The 20,500-nt window shown below is 45.4% G+C and overlaps 1 protein-coding gene across 15 annotated transcripts in view; it reads left to right on the forward strand.

Annotated features, from left to right (window-relative positions):
• The first annotated feature begins 3,595 nt into the window (after positions 1-3,595).
• LOC143776352 (snRNA-activating protein complex subunit 1-like) overlaps positions 3,596-20,500 on the forward strand; it is a 60,562-nt gene continuing 43,657 nt past the window's right edge. For 2 of the 15 annotated variants that reach the window (XM_077265716.1, XM_077265726.1), the window contains exons 1-5: positions 3,756-3,876; positions 5,762-5,831; positions 6,645-6,777; positions 11,068-11,227; positions 19,705-19,760. In XM_077265716.1, coding sequence (XP_077121831.1) covers positions 6,745-6,777; positions 11,068-11,227; positions 19,705-19,760 — 249 coding nt within the window. In that variant the 5' untranslated portion in view covers positions 3,756-3,876; positions 5,762-5,831; positions 6,645-6,744. Of the gene's footprint in view, positions 3,877-3,900; positions 4,074-5,579; positions 5,602-5,761; positions 5,832-6,644; positions 6,778-11,067; positions 11,228-19,704; positions 19,761-20,500 lie in introns of those variants that run through there. The other 13 variants (XM_077265762.1, XM_077265776.1, XM_077265753.1 and 10 more) reach the window with 12 other exon arrangements.

A 20,500-nucleotide genomic window follows, 5' to 3' on the forward strand; every position in this document is an offset into this window, starting at 1 on the left:
GCAAGTCTACATGTATTCTTGACCCACGAGACATAAACACCCAAATTCACAAGCCAATGTACAGATAAAAAGCCAGTTCTTTTGTTTTTTGCAAAAATCTAGTTATCTAGGAAATTAAGATACAATCTGGTTTCTTCACAGCGAGTAATTAGCTATTCCCCTCAGTATATGCAGGTGACCCACCTAGCATGTTGGGCGAGTGCAATGCAAGTGTCAAGCGTTTTTTTTGTTTTTTTTTCAGGAGATTTGATTTTTTTTCTTTTTTACACCTAGCATCCAATTTACATCCCATTGCAATGCGATTTTAACATGAGCTTTTATATAGAGCAATTCTCTGTCATTTACACATTGTCAAAGGAAATATTCTTTAAAACAAAAAATGATACATATCAATTCATCTGCCGCGTACAGTAAAATCATGACGTGACCGGTTAGAAAAGATAGAATAGATATATACACATAGAATAGATATATACACATAGAATAGATGGATACATAGATGTCAGTGACATGTATAATTATAATATGTGTGTAGAGAAAAAGCCGGCAATTCAGCAGCCGCGTAGGGTAAAATCGCAGCAGGAGCCGCCAGCATAGAAGGGATGGATTACATACAGTATTTACACACAGTATAGATAGATATACAGATGTCAGTGACATATACAATTAGTATTTTCTCACGATACTCTCTGAGGTCAGATAGCTGAAGTGAATTCATTGGCTGTGAACTTGCAGGACCTGTCTGATGGCACCACGAGCAGGAGAACTTTTTCACGCTTGTGCCCTCAGACAGGGAATAGGAGTTCACAGGGAGACACTGAGCACACTGTGCTCAGTGTCTTTGATGACCGGCTGTATGGTTGCATCATGCAGCCTGCCATCTAGATGTAGCAGAGCTAGACAAATGGATTATTATCTCTGCAGAAAGATGCCACCGCACACCATTACTGACATACTGCCAAACCGGTCATGCTGAAGGATGTTGCAGGCAGCAGATCGCTCTCCACGGCGTCTCCAGACTCTGTCATATGTGTTCAGTGTGAACCTGCTTTCATCTGTGAAGAGCACAGGGCACCAGTGGCGAATTTGCCAATCTTGGTATTCTGTGGCAAATGCCAAGTGTACAGTAAAATCACAGCAGGAGCTGACAGGCTAGAATAAATGGATTACATACAGTACATACACATAGAATAGGTATATAGATGTCAGTGACAAATGCATTTAGTGCAGCTTACTGTACATGTATTTAAATAGTGATTAGTGAGTATACTCGTTGCTTGGGTTTTCCAGAGCACGCTTGGGAGTCCTCCGAGTATTTGTTAGTGCTCGGAGATTTAGTTTTCATCACGGCTGCTGAATGATTTACATCTGTTAGCCAGCCTAAGTACATGTGGGGGTTCCCTGGTTGCTAGGGAATCCCCACATGTAATCAAGCTGGCTAGTAGCTGTAAATCATTCAGCTGCCGTGATGAAAACTAAATCTCCGAGCACTAACAAATACTCAGAGGACACCCAAGAGTGCTCGAGAAAACCCAAGCAACGAGTATACTCACTAATCACTAGTATTTAATAAATAAAAGATTATTTTTTATTTTGCATTATATACATGTAATTATGAAGGAAAAATTGTCTTAAAGGGAACCTGTCACCCCCAAAATGGAAGCTGAGCGAAGCCCACCGGCATCAGGGGCTTATCTTTCAGGATACATTACAGAATGCTGTAGATAAGCCCATGATGCCAGTGGGCTTAGCTGACACCACTAACGCGTGTCCCGCAGCACGAAACCGTATCCCCCACTAACGCGTGTCCCGCAGCACGGGGCCGTATCCCCCACTAACGCGTGTCCCGCAGCACGGGGCCGTATCCCCCACTAACGCGTGTCCCGCAGCACGGGGCCGTATCCCCCACTAACGCGTGTCCCGCAGCACGGGGCCGTATCCCCCACTAACGCGTGTCCCGCAGCACGGGGCCGTATCCCCCACTAACGCGTGTCCCGCAGCACGGGGCCGTATCCCCCACTAACGCGTGTCCCGCAGCACGGGGCCGTATCCTCCACTAACGCGTGTCCCGCAGCACGGGGCCGTATCCCCCACTAACGCGTGTCCCCCAGCACGGGGCCGTATCCCCCACTAACGCGTGTCCCGCAGCACGGGGCCGTATCTCCCACTAACGCGTGTCCCGCAGCACGGGGCCGTATCCCCCACTAACGCGTGTCCCGCAGCACGGGGCCGTATCCCCCACTAACGCGTGTCCCGCAGCACGGGGCCGTATCCCCCACTAACGCGTGTCCCGCAGCACGGGGCCGTATCCCCCACTAACGCGTCTCCCGCAGCACGGGGCCGTATCCCCCACTAACGCGTCTCCCGCAGCACGGGGCCGTATCCCCCACTAACGTGTCCCGCAGCACGGGGCCGTATCCCCCACTAACGCGTGTCCCGCAGCACGGGGCCGTATCCCCCACTAACGCGTGTCCCCCAGCACAGGGCCGTATCCCCCACTAACGCGTGTCCCGCAGCACGGGGCCGTATCCCCCACTAACGCGTGTCCCGCAGCACGGGGCCGTATCCCCCACTAACGCGTGTCCCCCAGCACGGGGCCGTATCCCCCACTAACGCGTGTCCCGCAGCACGGGGCCGTTTCCCCCACTAACGCGTGTCCCGCAGCATGGGGCCGTATCCCCCACTAACGCGTGTCCCGCAGCACGGGGCCGTATCCCCCACTAACGCGTGTCCCGCAGCACGGGGCCGTTTCCCCCACTAACGCGTGTCCCGCAGCACGGGGCCGTATCCCCCACTAACGCGTGTCCCGCAGCACGGGGCCGTATCCCCCACTAACGCGTGTCCCGCAGCACGGGGCCGTATCCCCCACTAACGCGTGTCCCGCAGCACGGGGCCGTATCCCCCACTAACGCGTGTCCCGCAGCACGGGGCCGTATCCCCCACTAACGCGTGTCCCGCAGCACGGGGCCGTATCCCCCACTAACGCGTGTCCCGCAGCACGGGGCCATATCCCCCACTAACGCGTCTCCCGCAGCACGGGGCCGTATCCCCCACTAACGCGTCTCCCGCAGCACGGGGCCGTATCCCCCACTAACGTGTCCCGCAGCACGGGGCCGTATCCCCCACTAACGCGTGTCCCGCAGCACGGGGCCGTATCCCCCACTAACGCGTGTCCCGCAGCACGGGGCCGTATCCCCCACTAACGCGTGTCCCCCAGCACGGGGCCGTATCCCCCACTAACGTGTGTCCCGCAGCACGGGGCCGTATCCCCCACTAACGCGTGTCCCGCAGCACGGGGCCGTATCCCCCACTAACGCGTGTCCCGCAGCACGGGGCTGTATCCCTGAAATGGGAGCAGACTTTTTATTATTTTTGAATAATCCAAATCTAGTGCACAGTAGTTCCCTGAAATAACCGACAGGAGGCGTCTTCTGCCCAGTCTCAGTGATATGGAGGAGGGCGGCATCCACTCTGCAAGGTCATTATGAATGAGTGTTCTGAAAAACACACGTGTGGCCATTATCTGGCAGTGTAATAATTAGGGCACTCGCAAAAAAGAATAAAAATGTTAGGTTTGCTTTTTAATTTCCGGGCTCTGGGTACAGAGTGACCCCGCCGCCATTACTGTGCCCGCACCGCAGTGACCGCAGCATCAGTGCACGGGAAAGACGAAAACAGTTACGCCACAGCCACTTCCGGTTCCAGCTAGGACATGCACGCGCACAGACGCAGCGCCAGCCTGTACTTCGTGGGACGAGGGCGCGCACGTACGGATTTTTTTTTTTTTTTTTTTTTCAAAAAAACACGTCGGGTCAGTAGAATGACATCACAGTGCGTAGGTTGCTGCGCTACGGAGTCCGGTGAGTGTCAGTCCAGGTATGTGGCCTCGGAGACGCTGCTGTGTCACGTGTGGTGATGACGGTGTGTGGCGCGATGTGTGTGCCTCTCCGTACACTGCCAGCCGCAGCTTTCTGTAGCCAATCCTTACCGTGGCCCTAGTGAAGTCTATGGGTGGTCCACGTCCTACTCACTGCTATATTCCTTCCATGGCCTCCATATGGTCCTCCTGCATGGTATAATGCCCCCACAGTCCCCCCATATGCAGTGTAATGCCTCACACAGTATGATACAGTGCCCCCACTTACAGTATGACGCTCACACATGGTATTATGCCCCCCACAGTGCCCTCACAGTATAATGTCCCATCACACAGTATGAAGCCCCCACAATGCCCCACTTACAGTATAACACCCCCTAACATAGTATGGTGCCCCCCACATGGACTAATGCCCCCACACACAGTATGATGCCTATACAATACACCAATGTGTTGTAATCCCGTCCCACAGTATGATGTCCCCCACATGGCACAACGCCTCTCACTGTCCCCCTGTATGATTTGATGTCCCCTCACACAGTTCGATGTCCATGCGGATATCATGCCCCCTCTTACAATATGATGCTCACACATGGTATTATACCTCCACAGTTTCCCCCGTTACAGTTTGATGCCCCCTCGCACAGTATAAGGTCTCCACAGTGCCCCCCACATAGTGAAATTCCTTCAGTTTGATGCCCCCACAAGGTATATTGTTATTATTTATTTATATAGCACCATTAATTCCATGGTGCTGTACATGAGAAGGGGTTACATACAGAGTTATAGATATCGTTTACAGTAAACAAATTTACAATGACAGACTGGTACAGAGGGGAGAGGACCCTGTCCTTGTGGGCTTACATTCTACTGCCACCTCACTGTTCCCTTGCATTTTATAATACCCCTCACATAGTGTAATGCCTTCACAGTGCCCCCTCTTACATTATGATACCCCCACACTGCCCTTCATATATCATAGTAGTTCCCCCGATCTGTGGCACGTCCTAATGATCATGTCCTCTTTGTCAAGCCTCAGACCTCACAGTACACCCCCACAATAGCCAGTGCCATAATAACCCAAGACAAAGCCATGCGCAGCGCCACCTATTGCACTGACTGCTACACTACCTTGATACAAAGCCCCTTCTCATGGCTGGGGGTGGTCACGAAGCTGCTAATGTTTAGTATTGGCTGCAGTGTCCATCTGTTAGGGCAGTTGTTGCTGCCAGTCCTGAAGTAGCTGTGAAATTGAGTCGACTCTCCCGGGGGTATCGGAGGTCGCCCCTTTTTTGTGATTCTCCTCAGTGTTGCTGGAGAAAGGGCATTATGGTGCATATAAAGCACATCTTACTCTTCCCCAGAGGTTATGTTCTTTGCTAATATAAACTAAGAATTATGAACTCCTCATCAAAGTGGGCTCACTGGCAGATTCCCAGTTAACTCATTCTGCATCAAGAAATTTGGAATGGAAACGGACTAAAAATAATAAAAAAAGCATTTTTATCCCCAATTAAGTAAAAAAAAAGAATTTGATCCCAAAAGTAACCAACCCATTTAACTATTTCCAGACTCCCCCATAATCTTTAACTGTCTGGGCAGTCGGCATTGTTACTGCAAAGTAGAGCAGCTGTACATGATCATGTGAGCCAGGAGCCGGCCGTTAGACACAGCCGACTCTGCCTTCTCTATCGCTGTGTATACAGAGCTGAAGAAGCACAGGGGTTTGTGACCGGTCATTTCTTTACTTTTTAGAGTGTTTTATTTGCAAGAAGCTCCATATAAATTTCTGCAAAGATGCTAACCAGACACTTGTCGACTGCTTGGATTTTTCTTGCCATTAATTTTTTTTTTTTTTTTTGTATTTCTTTATTTTCTTTGCAGCTGAATTTGGGGAGTAGTTTTGTGTCCGCCGTGATGGTCTCATTCATTACCAGTTGAGCAGTTTCATCAGGTTAGTAACTATATCTATACTGGATGAATGGTGGACTCTTTCCTACTAATACCATTACCAATGCTCCATTTACAGCCCTAGTTATTCTGCAGACGAGCATTGGTAGGAAAGCTCTTTTCTATTGTGTAAATTTACTGGCAATCACCTGACAATTGAGCCAAATGCTCATTCGTCCGGTGATCAGATCTTTTAAGCAGGCGAAGAAAAAAATCAAATCAGGATGGAGACTGAAGCAGTGGTCGGTCTCCTAGGCAACGTGCTATAAACAAAACAAATCTTATTCACACACTACAGAAATTTTCCATGCACAGGAGCCCCAGGAAAACTGAGTGTTCGGTTTTACTATACTATCTTAGGTGCTGCACCAACAGATTTCCTGCGGCTCCTTCCGGATTTGATGTGTAAGCCCGGGTACACACAATCCAGAAGTAGGAGCGCTTTGGATTCAGTTGACAAACCGCATGACTTGGATTCCTGTCTTCCCATCATCTTTCGCAGGCAGCGCAGTTTAACCCATTTGGTTCCGTTTTTTTTCCCTTGATCAGCTGTCACCGGCTTTAGATGTAAAGTGTAACGCTGCTGCCGACAACAGCTCCCGCTCATTTGGATGGGTCATCGATGTAGGAGCAAAAAGCCCTTTTGAAGGCTCAGGCTGTGGCCTGTGACTTCAGGGATCAGATCTGAACATAGAAATCCATTAGTTATAGATATCACTGCTGAAATGTTACTTAATATTTTACCATCAGAAAGAAGATAAAGTGAATAAATTAATGTTCAACTCATGTATTTTCCTTTTTCTCCCATTTTCAAAAGCCCACAGCATGAATTTTGCAGGCATTAAAGAAGACTGTGAGAGCTTACTGAGTTTCTTCCAGGCCACAGACACTGTGCGTTTTGAAGAATTTTTATCGATATGGCAAGGACTCAAATTCCACACCATATTCTAGTAAGTCATGGAGGAAGGTTTGGCACAAGGACACTTTTAAACAGATTCTCTAAGGGCTACTCGGGCAGGTGCAATGCATGCTATGAATTAAAGGAAATGAAGTTTTCTCTATCGCTTCATTGGGAGACACAGGAAACCATGGGTGTATGCTGCTGCCACTAGGAGGCTGACACTATGCACAAAAAAGTTAGCTGCTCCTCTGCAGTGTACACCCCACCGACTGGCATTATGCACTTCCGTTTAGCTTGGTGTCAGTAGGAGGTGGACACGGGTCTTTTATTAGACCCATATCTACCTCAGTGTGCCTCGTTTCTTTTCAGATGGATCTTCTCCTTTACATCTGAAGTGATACAGTGTGAACAGTCACAACTGTACTCCACGTAGAGACTAAGTATGGCGTGTACTGCCACCCTGTATCCTCATATGTCTGGCCGGCAGGACCCCAACCCCTAACACATGAAGAGTGTTTAGGTGACACCTAACATTGGTCCTGACCCCTGTCATCTACCCACTCACCCACCAGAGCCTGTCGGTTTCTGGAGGCATGAATGTCCCACATTCCCAAGAGGCTCGGACGTCCGATGAAAGTCTGGATGGAGAGGTACATCTCCCTTTCTTCTCTCTCTATCAGGTGCCCAGAGGTGTCAAGAGAGAAGACCTGGACAAAGAAGAAGAAAAAAACAGAAGGATGAAGATAATGATAAAGATGGAGGAAGATGATGGATGAGTGTTACTGCCCCCTATCCCCCTAGTTGTTTATTGTTAGAAGGGCCTTCTTTTAGGCTAGGTTCATATTTGCGTTCAGGAGGCCTGCGGATGGCTGCCTACTTCCTCCTTTCTTCCTCCCTGAAGCTCCGCCTACTGCTGTATAAGTCATGCATTTCCCTGCGTACCTATATTTAACATTGGGTACGCATCCGCATACAACGCATGTCCCTGCGTACCCAATGTTAAAGATTTGTACGCAGGGAAACGCAGAACGCATAAAGAAGTAGGCGTGGCTTCAAGGAGGAAGTACGCTGCCATCCGCAGCCCTCCCAACCGCAAATGTGAAACCAGCCTTATTCAGTCTCTCTAGTACAGGAGCCTTCCTATTAGATGTAGGCGGTTTGTGATCTATAGGGAGGCCTGTTTTCCCCTGCATTCTGGGTTACCCTTCAAACTAGGCTACCTGACAGGCAGTCTGGGCCTCCGTGCCACCCTCCCTTTTTCACCGGGGGCTTCAATTATAAATTTAGGCCCCGGCTTCAGCACGGCCTAACTTCAGCAGTTAGCTCCGCCCCCTTCTTGGCATCTTCCGGCGGGCTTTTTTTCCCCTCCCGTCGATAGCACGCCCTCTCCTGCTGTTTCCGGCGATTAGCTCTGCCCCTTCACCTCAGACATGCAGGGTTCCCAGGTGTCGCTGTCTCTCTCCCTCTTGTTCCCTGTGGTTTGCTCCGCCCACTTTCCATGGGTAGACCCGCCCACTTCTCTGCAGTAGCCCCTCCCCACTTTCGGCCCCACCAAGCGGGCTTTTGAAGTAACACTCCCTCTTCTCTCCTTCTGCGCGCGCTTTCTCCCTCCCTGCAATCGCCATTTACCGGCATCCGGTCCCGAAAGGTGGCATCTCTGCAAGGGACTGTCTCCTCTCCTCCACAGTTATCCGGCCCCCTGAGGAAGCCATCGTAAAACACGCGTAGGGGCACTTGTCACGCTCATACAGATATGGGTAAGAACCTATAATGATGGGATTTGTTTCACTACTATTTGGATGCAATTGATTTAAATGGTTACTGACCTTATGGAATGTATGGCACTTTATGCTACCCATTTAGTGGTGATTATGAATCGGTTATTATATTGAATACTTTGTTTCTATAGCTTGTCCTATGTTTGGTGTGTGGTGTGACACCAGATGTCGGTGCCCCTTTTTGACCGGACTCAATTCAATTCAAATTCAAATGAGCTTTATTGGCAGGACTAAGTACATGTTAGCATTGCCAAAGCATATGGTAAAAATAGGGGGATAGGGAGGGGGTGGGATAGGGAGGCATATAGAGGTCCAGAATATATCAGGCTCCTTTTAGAGGATAGGCTCACTATCTCTGTAATGACATAATTGTTTATGGAATATGTTTGTTTTTATATTTTTGATTTGGGATTAAACAATTATATGTAATTTCATTGCTACTCTTATGTGGTTATTGTGCTCCAAGTTTGATGTTTACACAATTATCTGGCACCCCTGGTTGTCTCCTGGAGCACTCTACAGTCCTTTAAATCCTCCTCCGGGCGTGTTTCCGTGCCACTGGGGATAGATCCCCCAGGAACAGTCCTGGTAGATTTTCCTCCATGAAACTCTTAATGGATCCAAGATTACTGAATGGAGGAGCCCATCTTTGTCTTCTCAGGTTCGAGTCTCTTTGTTCAGTAATTGCTTCCTGGAAACCGCAGGTGTTTTTTTTTTTTTTTTTGTTCCATGGAAGCCTTTATCCATGTCGTTATGTCTTCAGGGCATCAGTTTCCTGCATTTTGCAACAGGCGGGTCCTTTTTCAATTTGTCTCCTTCCCTTTGGGACTCTCGACCACTCCCAGAGTCTTCTCAGAGACTGTGACCGTAGTTTTTGCACATTCTGCGGATCACAGGTTCAGTGCTCTTCTTGTACCTCGCGAACGTTCTCATCAGGCTTCTACCCGTCATTCTTGGTTCCCCTCCTTTTCGTCCGGCTCGGACTCATCCTCCGTAGTGTTCTTTAATCAGGTTACCTGGTCAGGATGACGTGCGTCTATCTGGCTAAGGCCGCCCCACTTCCTTTTCGGAACAGACTCGTTCTTATAGAGGTCCTCCGGCCTCCAGGTCAACGATTGCTCGCTGGATCCGAACGCCAAACAGAGGCTTACCGGGTCAGAACAGAGCGCCTTCTCCTGAGTTTAAGGCACACTCTCTACCCGGGCAGTGGTGCCTCCTGGTGGTACTCATAGGACCTCCACCCTGCAGCTCTGTAGAGCGATAATTGGTCCTCCATCCACTTGTTCGCAAATTTTTCAGGGCCCATGCCTACCCTTCGGCGAATGCCAGTTTAAGTAGAAAGACCTTGCAGGCGGCAGCGGTGAGTTCTCTGACCTGAATGGAATTTTCTGCTCTTCCCTCCCCTTGGGTACTGCTTTGGGACGTCCCATGCTTTCCTGTGTCCCCCAATAAAGCGATAGAGAAAACAGGATTTTTTTTGGCTATTCACCTTAAAATCTGTTTCTCGGAGCCTTCATTGGGGGACACAGCAGCCTCCTAAGTTGAACAGCTCTGTTTACTGTATTATATTGTTTGAGTTTGTTTTTCTTTCTCTTTTATTTGTTGCTTCTTCTGCTTTCTCACTAACTGGATATCCTAGTGCCGGTCGGTGGGGTGTACACTGCAGAGGAGGAGCTAACTTTTTTTGTGCATAGTGGCAGCTTCCTAGTGGCAGCAGCATACACCCACGGTTTCCTGTGTCCCCCAATGAAGGCTCCAGGAAACAGATATTACAGTGAGTAGCCCAAAAATCCTGTTTTAGCTCCTATTGTGCTGGCAGAATGCTAATGAAGAGAAACGCTCACTTATTTTGGTAAATTAATTGTAGTTTATTAAACTCCAGACTGCTTAAGGCTACTTTCACACATCAGTTTTTTGCTGTCAGGTTTTTTCTCATAGACTTGTATTAGCGGCGGATGGCCTCACGTTTCATCCGTTTTTCGCAGGATCCGTCGAAAATTGTTTTTCCAGCAGCTGGAGAAAATGAATATAGTTTGTGTCTGTCGAAAAAAACAAACAAACAAAAAAAAACGGAAAGCGATGGATCCGGCGTTTGCTAGAATGGAAGCCTATGGCGTCGGATCTGTCCAATGATGGAATCCGGCGACGGATTCCGTGTTTTTAAACTAAGCATGCATTTTCCATTCTAGTCTCCCTCTCCCTCCGGATAAGCTAGTCAGATCCAGCGAAAAAACGGATCTGTCGCATCAGTTTTTCACAATTTGCGATCCGTTTTTTTTTTTCTAATTTTGCCGAATTCTGCCTGACTGCAAAAAACTGATGTGTGAAAGTACCCTAAAACGTTCAGCATTCCTGGCCTGAGTAAGCACCTCAATGTCCGGACCCGAACTTGGCAGCCTCTTAGCCATTTATGAGGCTATTGATTAGAATCAGAGCTCTCTTGCCGGTCCGTTTTTGCACCGTGAGCGTGTGATGTGTTGATCCTGTCTTCTAGACCTTTTTATTGTTCCTGCATACTGTTCTTGTCTGTGTATACTAATGACATTTTCATTGTTTTGCAGTGGTGGGATGAGGAGTCTGGAGTCTATCCGGTTCACAAGGGAAGTACTCTCCGTGGCCTCAACTTATTTCCTTCCACCGTACACATTTCAGATCAGAGTGGGGGCCATGTACTTGCTGTATGGTCTGTACAACACGCAGCTCTGTCAGCCCAAGCAGAAGGTATTACTGCTTTTTGTGCACCATGGCCGGCGTCAGAAAGCATAATAATAGTTTGCCATCTTATTAACCGCAAGGGATCTGTTGTCATTTGGCAACCATCAGCATGCAGGCTAGCTGCTGCTGCCTGTAAAGACTTCTTATAATGTGAATTATGCCCAGTCTAACAAGGTAGTCCTGGCCATTACTTGGATGTCTGATTTTTGCAACCAGTGTCTCATTATAACAAGTATCCCAACGACGAGTCGATCATTGGGGGATGTGGCTGACAGGTCTGCATGGTGCCTAATGAAGTTGATAGGCTGTGGGAATAATGTGCTGGATATTCCAGAGGAAGAGCAGCTTTTTGCAGCCACATTGTTCTAGGGTCCTGGCAAGACTATTAAAGGGGTTTTCTGGTTTTATAAAATTCTTTTTTTTTTTTTTTCAAAACCGCAAACTATTTTTTACTCACACTCCCCGGGTCCGCTGCTGATACTGTTGTCTGTTGTTGTTTGCAGTGCTGATGTTACATCGACAGCGCTGCAGTTGATCAATCAGTTTAGCGGCTCCGAGTGGATCATGCCATCTACATGGTCAGAGCTGCTGAGCTCACTGATTGGCTGCAGACAGCAGAAGCGGAGATTCAGCATCAGACTTGGAAGGGAAATAAATCACAGGGTTTTTTTTTTTTTTTTTTTTATATATATATATATATATATATATATATATATATCAAATTGCACCCAGAGAATAGAGGTTTTCCAAAACCAGAAAACCCCTTTAAAAATTTCCCATCCAATGACTTATTTCTTGCAAATAGGCACATTAGTCACCAACATGTGAGATACATCCTGGGTACTGTCCCCGACTAGACTTCTCATTTTAAAGTTATGAACCTCCGCCTTAAAACAAGACCGGGAACACGTCTCTAACTACGATCTAGTCTAAGATGTTATGGGTTGAAATATTTGTCTGCAGCTCTCACTCCTAAGTTTCCAAGGATGCAATCTCTGCCTGGTTTGCAGCTTAGAGCCCCAGTTTTGGTCTTGTTTAACCTTTTATTGCACACTTTGCAAGTATCAGACCAGACAGGTTGCTGGGAGAGGTGGCAGAGGATCTGTGGTGTGTGATAACGCCGGGTTTGCACTGGTTGCTTTTTTCATCTAATTTTTACTTTGATTTTGATACTTTTATGTGCGTATGTTAATAGAGATGGGCAGACACCTGGATGTTCGGATTCGGACGAACAGTTAAATAAACTTTTGGGTTCCACAACAGTACCAGGACCCCATCCATTCACTTGAATGGGGGGCCTGAACATCCAGTGTTTGCGGTGCTGTCACGTGCATGACAGCACCGCAAACAGTGCTACTGATCGGCGGTAAAATCATTACTGCCAGTCAGAGAGTTGCAGTTCCCACTCTGTCAAAAGGCAGCGTGAATGTGCAGCTGTGATCAGAGGTATAAAGTTTACTGGCATGGGCTGATGCAACTATTGCTCCCATCAGCCTATGCCTGCTGCCTTTAATAGCAGTGAGAACAGGAGCGGCTGGTGGGACTATTAATCAGATGGCACCTGCACTCTAAATAAATAAATAATTAGAAAAAAAAATGCCGTGGGTACTCTCGTGTGTTTTTTTTTTTTTTTTTTTTTTTTTTTTTTACAATCACCCAGGCAAAACTGACAGCTGAGGGCTGCAATCTTCAGCTGTCAGCGTTAGCAAGGTTGGTTATCCAGAATAGAGGGGTCCCTACCCTGTATTTTTTTATTATTTAAATAAACAAAAAAAACTGCGTATGTTCCCCTCCATTTTTGACAACCAGCCAAGTTAAAGCAGACAGCTGGGGCTGGTATTCTCAGGCTGGTAAGGAGCCATGGATATTGACACCTCCCCCCCCAGACTAAAAATAGCAGCTCGCAGCCGCCCAGAAAAAATACATCTATTACATGTGCCAATTCTGGCACTTTACCCGGCTCTTCCCACTTGGCCTCGAGTATAAGCCTAGGGTGGAAAATGCAGCAGCTACTGGTAAATTTCAAAAATAAAAATAGATACCAATAAAAGTAAAATTGAGACATCAGTAGGTTAAGTGTTTTTGAATATCCATATTGAATCAGGAGCCCCATATGATGCTCCATACAGTTTATGATGGGCTACATAAGATGCTCCATATTAAAATATGCCCCATATAATGCTGCACAAATGTTGATTATGACCCCATAAGATGCTCCATACAGATATTTGCCCCATATAATGGTGCACATAGCCCCATAAGATGCTCCATAGAAATATTTGCCCCATATAATGCTGCACATGGCTCCATACCGATATTATTATTTTTTATATTTCTTTATATTTTTTCTGGCATTGCTGTTGGCCAGTAGCATAGCCCTATGTGCAAAATAAAGACACTACATGTTGAAATACAGCGGAATTGTGTAAAAATTGTACTTTCTCATATATAATTGGGCTAAATAGTAGCACTTTTATGTATCTTTCTCTGATGCTCTATGGCCGAAATAGGCTATGGAGCTAATTGAAGGGGCATTGGCAAGCGGAAACAGCCTAAGTAAGGTGCCGTCCGTTGTGCCAGAGTGCAAAAATCTATAAGCCATAAAAGCACCTATAAGAAGATAGTACAGTGAGATCTTAAATATAATATAACTTTAAAACTATGTCTATTACCGCTGCAAACAGAGATTGTGTAATAAATATTTCTGCCACATCCAAGATGGCGCCGCGGCACGGATGGAGGCCTAATGCGCATGCGCTAGTTTAATCAGTAGCTGGAGGCTCTGGATTGGCTGACAGGGGAGACTGAATGGTATGACGCGCAGACATGCGCAGTAGAAGCTGGGGAACGCCGATAACAGCGGTTAGCTCCATGTGGTGTGCTCTGTGCGTTGGGGTAAGACTAAGTCATAGATATGAATATGATTATTACAGAAGTCTGACCAGATGAAACTAATATCTAAAGGAACCAATAATAGTAAATATAATAAACAAAACGGACATGAGGATATATGACCACTATAGCACTATAAGCACAATGCACTTTAATAATGGCACAAACAATGTATATGCACGTAAAATGTATTTATTTATTTATATATGTAAACAATGCTTATGAACAATTATGTAAATGATGGTAGATTATGCCTATAAAATCACTGCTATTGGTACCACTCACTGCTTGAAAAAGGCTCAGTGTGAGCCGAAACGTTGCACAGGAATGTGGGCTGAATAAATCCCTCTTATTTTCACCTGAATAAGTATCTGGAGTGCTGCCTTCCTTTTTGCCTTTTTGTATACAATTGGGTGGAGATACGGACTACTCTGCCCAGGAGGCCTGGCACCCATTGGTGAGCATTGTGCTGTTCCCATTCTATTTATATATATATATATATATATATATATATATATATATATATATATATATATATATATATATATATATATATATATATATATATATATATTTAGTACAGACCAAAAGTTTGGACACACCTTCTCATTTAAATATCTTTCTGTATTTTCACGACTATGAAAATTGTACAGGTCCTTCTCAAAAAATTAGCATATAGTGTTAAATTTCATTATTTACCATAATGTAATGATTACAATTAAACTTTCATATATTATAGATTCATTATCCACCAACTGAAATTTGTCAGGTCTTTTATTGTTTTAATACTGATGATTTTGGCCTACAACTCCTGATAACCCAAAAAACCTGTCTCAATAAATTAGCATATTTCACCCGTCCAATCAAATAAAAGTGTTTTTTAATAACAAACAAAAAAACCATCAAATAATAATGTTCAGTTATGCACTCAATACTTGGTCGGGAATCCTTTGGCAGAAATGACTGCTTCAATGCGGCGTGGCATGGAGGCAATTAGCCTGTGACACTGCTGAGATGTTATGGAGGCCCAGGATGCCTCAATAGCGGCCTTAAGCTCATCCAGAGTGTTGGGTCTTGCGTCTCTCAACTTTCTCTTCACAATATCCCACAGATTCTCTATGGGGTTCAGGTCAGGAGAGTTGGCAGGCCAATTGAGCACAGTAATACCATGGTCAGTAAACCATTTACCAGTGGTTTTGGCACTGTGAGCAGGTGCCAGGTCGTGCTGAAAAATGAAATCTTCATCTCCATAAAGCATTTCAGCCGATGGAAGCATGAAGTGCTCCAAAATCTCCTGATAGCTAGCTGCATTGACCCTGCCCTTGATGAAACACAGTGGACCAACACCAGCAGCTGACATGGCACCCCACACCATCACTGACTGTGGGTACTTGACACTGGACTTCAGGCATTTTGGCATTTCCTTCTCCCCAGTCTTCCTCCAGACTCTGGCACCTTGATTTCCGAATGACATGCAAAATTTGCTTTCATCAGAAAAAAGTACTTGGGACCACTTAGCAACAGTCCAGTGCTGCTTCTCTGTAGCCCAGGTCAGGCGCTTCTGCCGCTGTTTATGGTTCAAAAGTGGCTTTACCTGGGGAATGCGGCACCTGTAGCCCATTTCCTGCACACAGTGGACTCAGTCCACTGCTTCCTCAGGTTCCCCAAGGTCTGGAATCGGTCCTTCTCCACAATCTTCCTCAGGGTCCGGTCACCTCTTCTCGTTGTACAGCGTTTTCTGCCACATTGTTTCCTTCCAACAGACTTACCATTGAGGTGCCTTGATACAGCACTCTGGGAACAGCCTATTTGTTGAGAAATTTCTTTCTGGGTCTTACCCTCTTGCTTGAGGGTGTCAATGATGGCCTTCTTGACATCTGTCAGGTCGCTAGTCTTACCCATGATGGGGGATTTGAGTAATGAACCAGGCAGGGAGTTTTTAAAAGCCTCAGGTATCTTTTGCATGTGTTTAGAGTTAATTAGTTGATTCAGAAGATTAGGGTAATAGGTCGTTTAGAGAACCTTTTCTTGATATGCTAATTTATTGAGACAGGTTTTTTGGGTTATCAGGAGTTGTAGGCCAAAATCATCAGTATTAAAACAAGAAAAGACCTGACAAATTTCAGTTGGTGGATAATGAATCTATAATATATGAAAGTTTAATTGTAATCATTACATTATGGTAAATAATGAAATTTAACACTATATGCTAATTTTTTGAGAAGGACCTGTACATTCACACTGAAGGCATCAAAACTATGACTTGACACATGTGGAATTATATACTTAACAAAACAGTGTGAAACAACTGAAAATATGTATTATATTCTAGGTTCTTCAAAGTAGCCACCTTTTGCTTTGATGACTGCTTTGCACACTGTTGGCATTCTCTTGATGAGCTTCAAGAGGTAGTTACCAGGAATGGTTTTCACTTCACAGGTGTGCCCTGTCAGGTTTAATAAGTGGGATTTCTTGCCTTATAAATGGGTTTGGGACCATCAGTTGTGTTGTGCAGAAGTCTGATGGATACACAGCTGATAGTCCTACTGAATAGACTGTTAGAATTTGTATTATGGCAAGAAAAAAGCAGCATAGAAAAGAAAAACGAGTGGCCATCATTACTTTAAGAAATGAAGGTCAGTCAGTCCGAAAAATTGGGAAAACTTTGAAAGTGTCCCCAAGTGCAGTGGCAAAAACCATCAAGTGCTACAAAGAAACTGGCTCACATGAAGACCGCCCCAGCAAAGGAAGACCAAGAGTCACCTCTGCATCTGAGGATAAGTTTATCCGAGTCACCAGCCTCAGAAATCGCAGGTTAACAGCAGCTCAGATTAGAGGACAGGTCAATGCCACACAGAGTTCTAGCAACAGACACATCTCTACAACAACTGTTAAGAGGAGACTTTGTGCAGCAGGCCTTCATGGTAAAATAGCTGCTAGAAACCACTGCTAAGGACAGGCAACAAGCAGAAGAGACTTGTTTGGGCTAAAGAACACAAGGAATGGACATTAGACCAGTGGAAATCTGTGCTTTAGTCTGATGAGTCCAAATTTGAGATCCCTGGTTCCAACCACCGTGTCTTTGTGCAACGCAGAAAAGGTGAACAGATGGACTCTACATGCCTGGTTCCCACCGTGAAACATGGAAGAGATGGTGTGGGGGTGCTTTGCTGGTGACACTGTTGGGGATTTATTCAAAATTGAAGGCATACTGAACCAGCATGGCTACCACAGCATCTTGCAGCAGTATGCTATTCCATCCGGTTTGCGTTTAGTTGGACCATCATTTATTTTTCAACAAGACAATGACCGCAAACACACCTCCAGGCTGTGTAAGGGCTATTTGACCAAGAAGGAGAGTGATGGGGTGCTACGCCAGCTGACCTGGCCTCCACAGTCACCAGACCTGAACCCAATCGAGATGGTTTGGGGTGAGCTGGACCGCAGAGTGAAGGCAAAAGGGCCAACAAGTGCTAAGCATCTCTGGGAACTCCTTCAAGATTGTTGGAAGACCATTTCCGTTGACTACCTCTTGAAGCTCATCAAGAGAATGCCAAGAGTGTTCAAAGCAGTCATCAAAGCAAAAGGTGGCTACTTTGAAGAACCTAGAATATAAGACATATTTTTAGTTGTTACACACTTTTTTGTTTAGTATATAATTCCACATGTGTTAATTCATAGTTTTGATGCCTTCAGTGTGAATGTACAATTTTCATAGTCATGAAAATACAGAAAAATCTTTAAATGAGGAGGTGTGTCCACACTTTTGCTCTGTACTGTACAGTTGAAACCAGAAGTTTCAGTACATTTTATAAAAAGACACACATGCGTGTTTTCTCAATATCTGACATGAAGTAAGAATAAACCTTTCCTGTTTTAGGTTAATTAGGATTACCATAATCTAATATATAATTGCCTAGAATACTACTTCCTGCAATTTGTGCCAACTTCCGTGGCTTTGTCCGGAGCTAATGTCCGGAGCTAATGTCCGGAGCTAATGTCCGGAGATTAATTGCCTAGAATACTACTTCCTGCAATTTGTGCCAACTTCCGTGGCTTTGTCCGGAGCTAATGTCCGGAGCTAATGTCCGGAGCTAAGTGACGTCACCAGTGTCCTACACCCAGGCAGAGCACAGTGGCCCCAGGCAGCATATGGGGCCCAAGGCAGAGCACAGGGGCCCCAGGCAGCATATGGGGCCCCAGTTAGAGCACAGTGGCCCCAGGCAGAGCACAGGGGCCCCAGGCAGCATATGGGGCCCCAGTTAGAGCACAGTGGCCCAGGCAGAACATGGGGCCCCAGGCAGAGCACACGGGGCCACAGGCAGAGCACAGGGGCCCCAGGCAGCATATGGGGCCCCAGGCAGGGCACAGCGATATTTTGGACCACTGTGCGGTGTTTCAGACCCCCTGTGTGATGTCTGGGGCCCCCGTTCTTAAGTATATTAAAGATTAAAGTAACGTATATTAAAGTATATTATAGATCAAATTTGACACGTTTATGAGCACCATTGAGTGATATACTCAAGAATGACATAATTTTTCAACATTTTATGGTTTCAAACTGTAAACACTCAGAGTTTTTTTTACTTCAACCAGAAAACCTTAACGGTTCATAAAAAACTTGACTGTTCAGGATATGATAAAAGTCATAGTATTCTGAATCTTTAACTTATAAAGATACCTTTACATGGGGTGATTATTGGTTCCAGAGAGGCTTTCGGCCGATAATCGTACACATGGCTGGTGACAGGACAATACAATATAAACGTTCAAAGGTAAACACTGATAACATTAAAATCTAATATACAATTGCCTAGAATACTACTTCCGGCAATTTGTGCCAACTTCCGTGGCTTTGTCCGGAGATAATGTCCGGAGATAAGTGACGTCACCAGCGTCCTACACCTGCTCAGGGTGGACAAAGATATATGCCTTCGTGGTGCGCGGCACTTTTCTGATTGGTTGCCGCCTGCCGCGAGCGACCAATCAGAAACGTGCCGTACTGTGACACACTCCGCCCGCCATTTTGGTGTGATTTTTGAATTTTTACCTCACAGCAAGTTTGTACTGCGTGGAGGCGGTCCCAGTGACGTCGCTCTTCAAGCTCCTGCCGAATTTCGTCAAAAAAATGATAATACCATTTACCAAAACTATATATATTTAGTTCTGAAGTGGTTCAGTGACATTTTCACACCAATTTTGAACTTTTGTTTGGTGTTTTCTCCATATACTGCCTATTATTCACTGACTGTTGTACTGAGAGACTGCCGTTTATTAACCACTTCTTTGCCACACTGGGTATATTGTTCTATTATTTGCCACATAAGGACATTGTCCATTATTGCCCAGCAATTTCTCTGCAATATAAACTGCCTATTTATTAATATCTGCATTCCTGCAAAGAACTATTGCCTATCATTAACTGGCTATTTTCCTACTTTAAAATGTCATAGAACATACCAATATACATAGTTATTGATACATATTATTTATTATTTACATTATTGTTCTTAAGCAAAGAACCGTTGTTGTGGCATTTGCCACAACACGCAAAGTTGTCGTCTGATGTCTTTCATCCCTCTCCTCATAAGCATGTTCATGGATCCTGTGTAACTGTACCTTAAATAACAAGAATTGTCAAGAGCTGGTGAGTGCAGCCATTTTTTGTTCTTTCTTACTATTATTTATTAATTGTATTATTCTTACATTTGAATAAATAAAGTATATATGGATTCTAGACTCCCGATTCTTTAGAATCGGGCTGCCATCTAGTTATTAATATTTGCCTAATAAGAGATCGAAAGAGAATGTTTTAAGTCATTTTTATTACTTACTACAAAGTCAAAAGTTTAGATACACTAAGATTACTATGCCTTTAAACTATTTTGTACTGCCAATATGATGTCATGTGTTTGGAAGCTTCTTATAGGTTTTTTGGCAACATCTGAGTTAGAGACACACCTGTGGATGTATTTAAATTCATGCCTGAAACACACTGCTTCTTTGTGTAGCATCATGGGAAAGTCTAAAGAAATCAACCAAGATATCAGGAACATAATTGTGGACTTGCACAAGTCTGGCTCATCCTTGGGTACAATTTCAAGATAGCTGAAGGTGCCTCGTTCATCTATACCAACAATACGTAAGTACAAACCAGATGGGAATGTTCAGCCATCATACCGTTCAGGAAGGAGGCTGGTTCTGTGTCCCAGAGATGAACGTGCTTTGGTCAGACATGCGCATATCATCCCAAGGACAAAAGCAAAAGACCTTGTGAAGATGATGGCAGAAGCTGGTAAGATTATATCAATATCCACAGTGAAATGAGTACTGTATCAACATGGGCTGAAAGGTCACTCTGCCAGGAAGAAGCCATTACTCCAAAAA

This window comes from Ranitomeya variabilis, chromosome 1 (genome assembly GCF_051348905.1).
Source record: "Ranitomeya variabilis isolate aRanVar5 chromosome 1, aRanVar5.hap1, whole genome shotgun sequence".
NCBI classification, from domain to species: Eukaryota; Metazoa; Chordata; class Amphibia; order Anura; family Dendrobatidae; genus Ranitomeya; species Ranitomeya variabilis.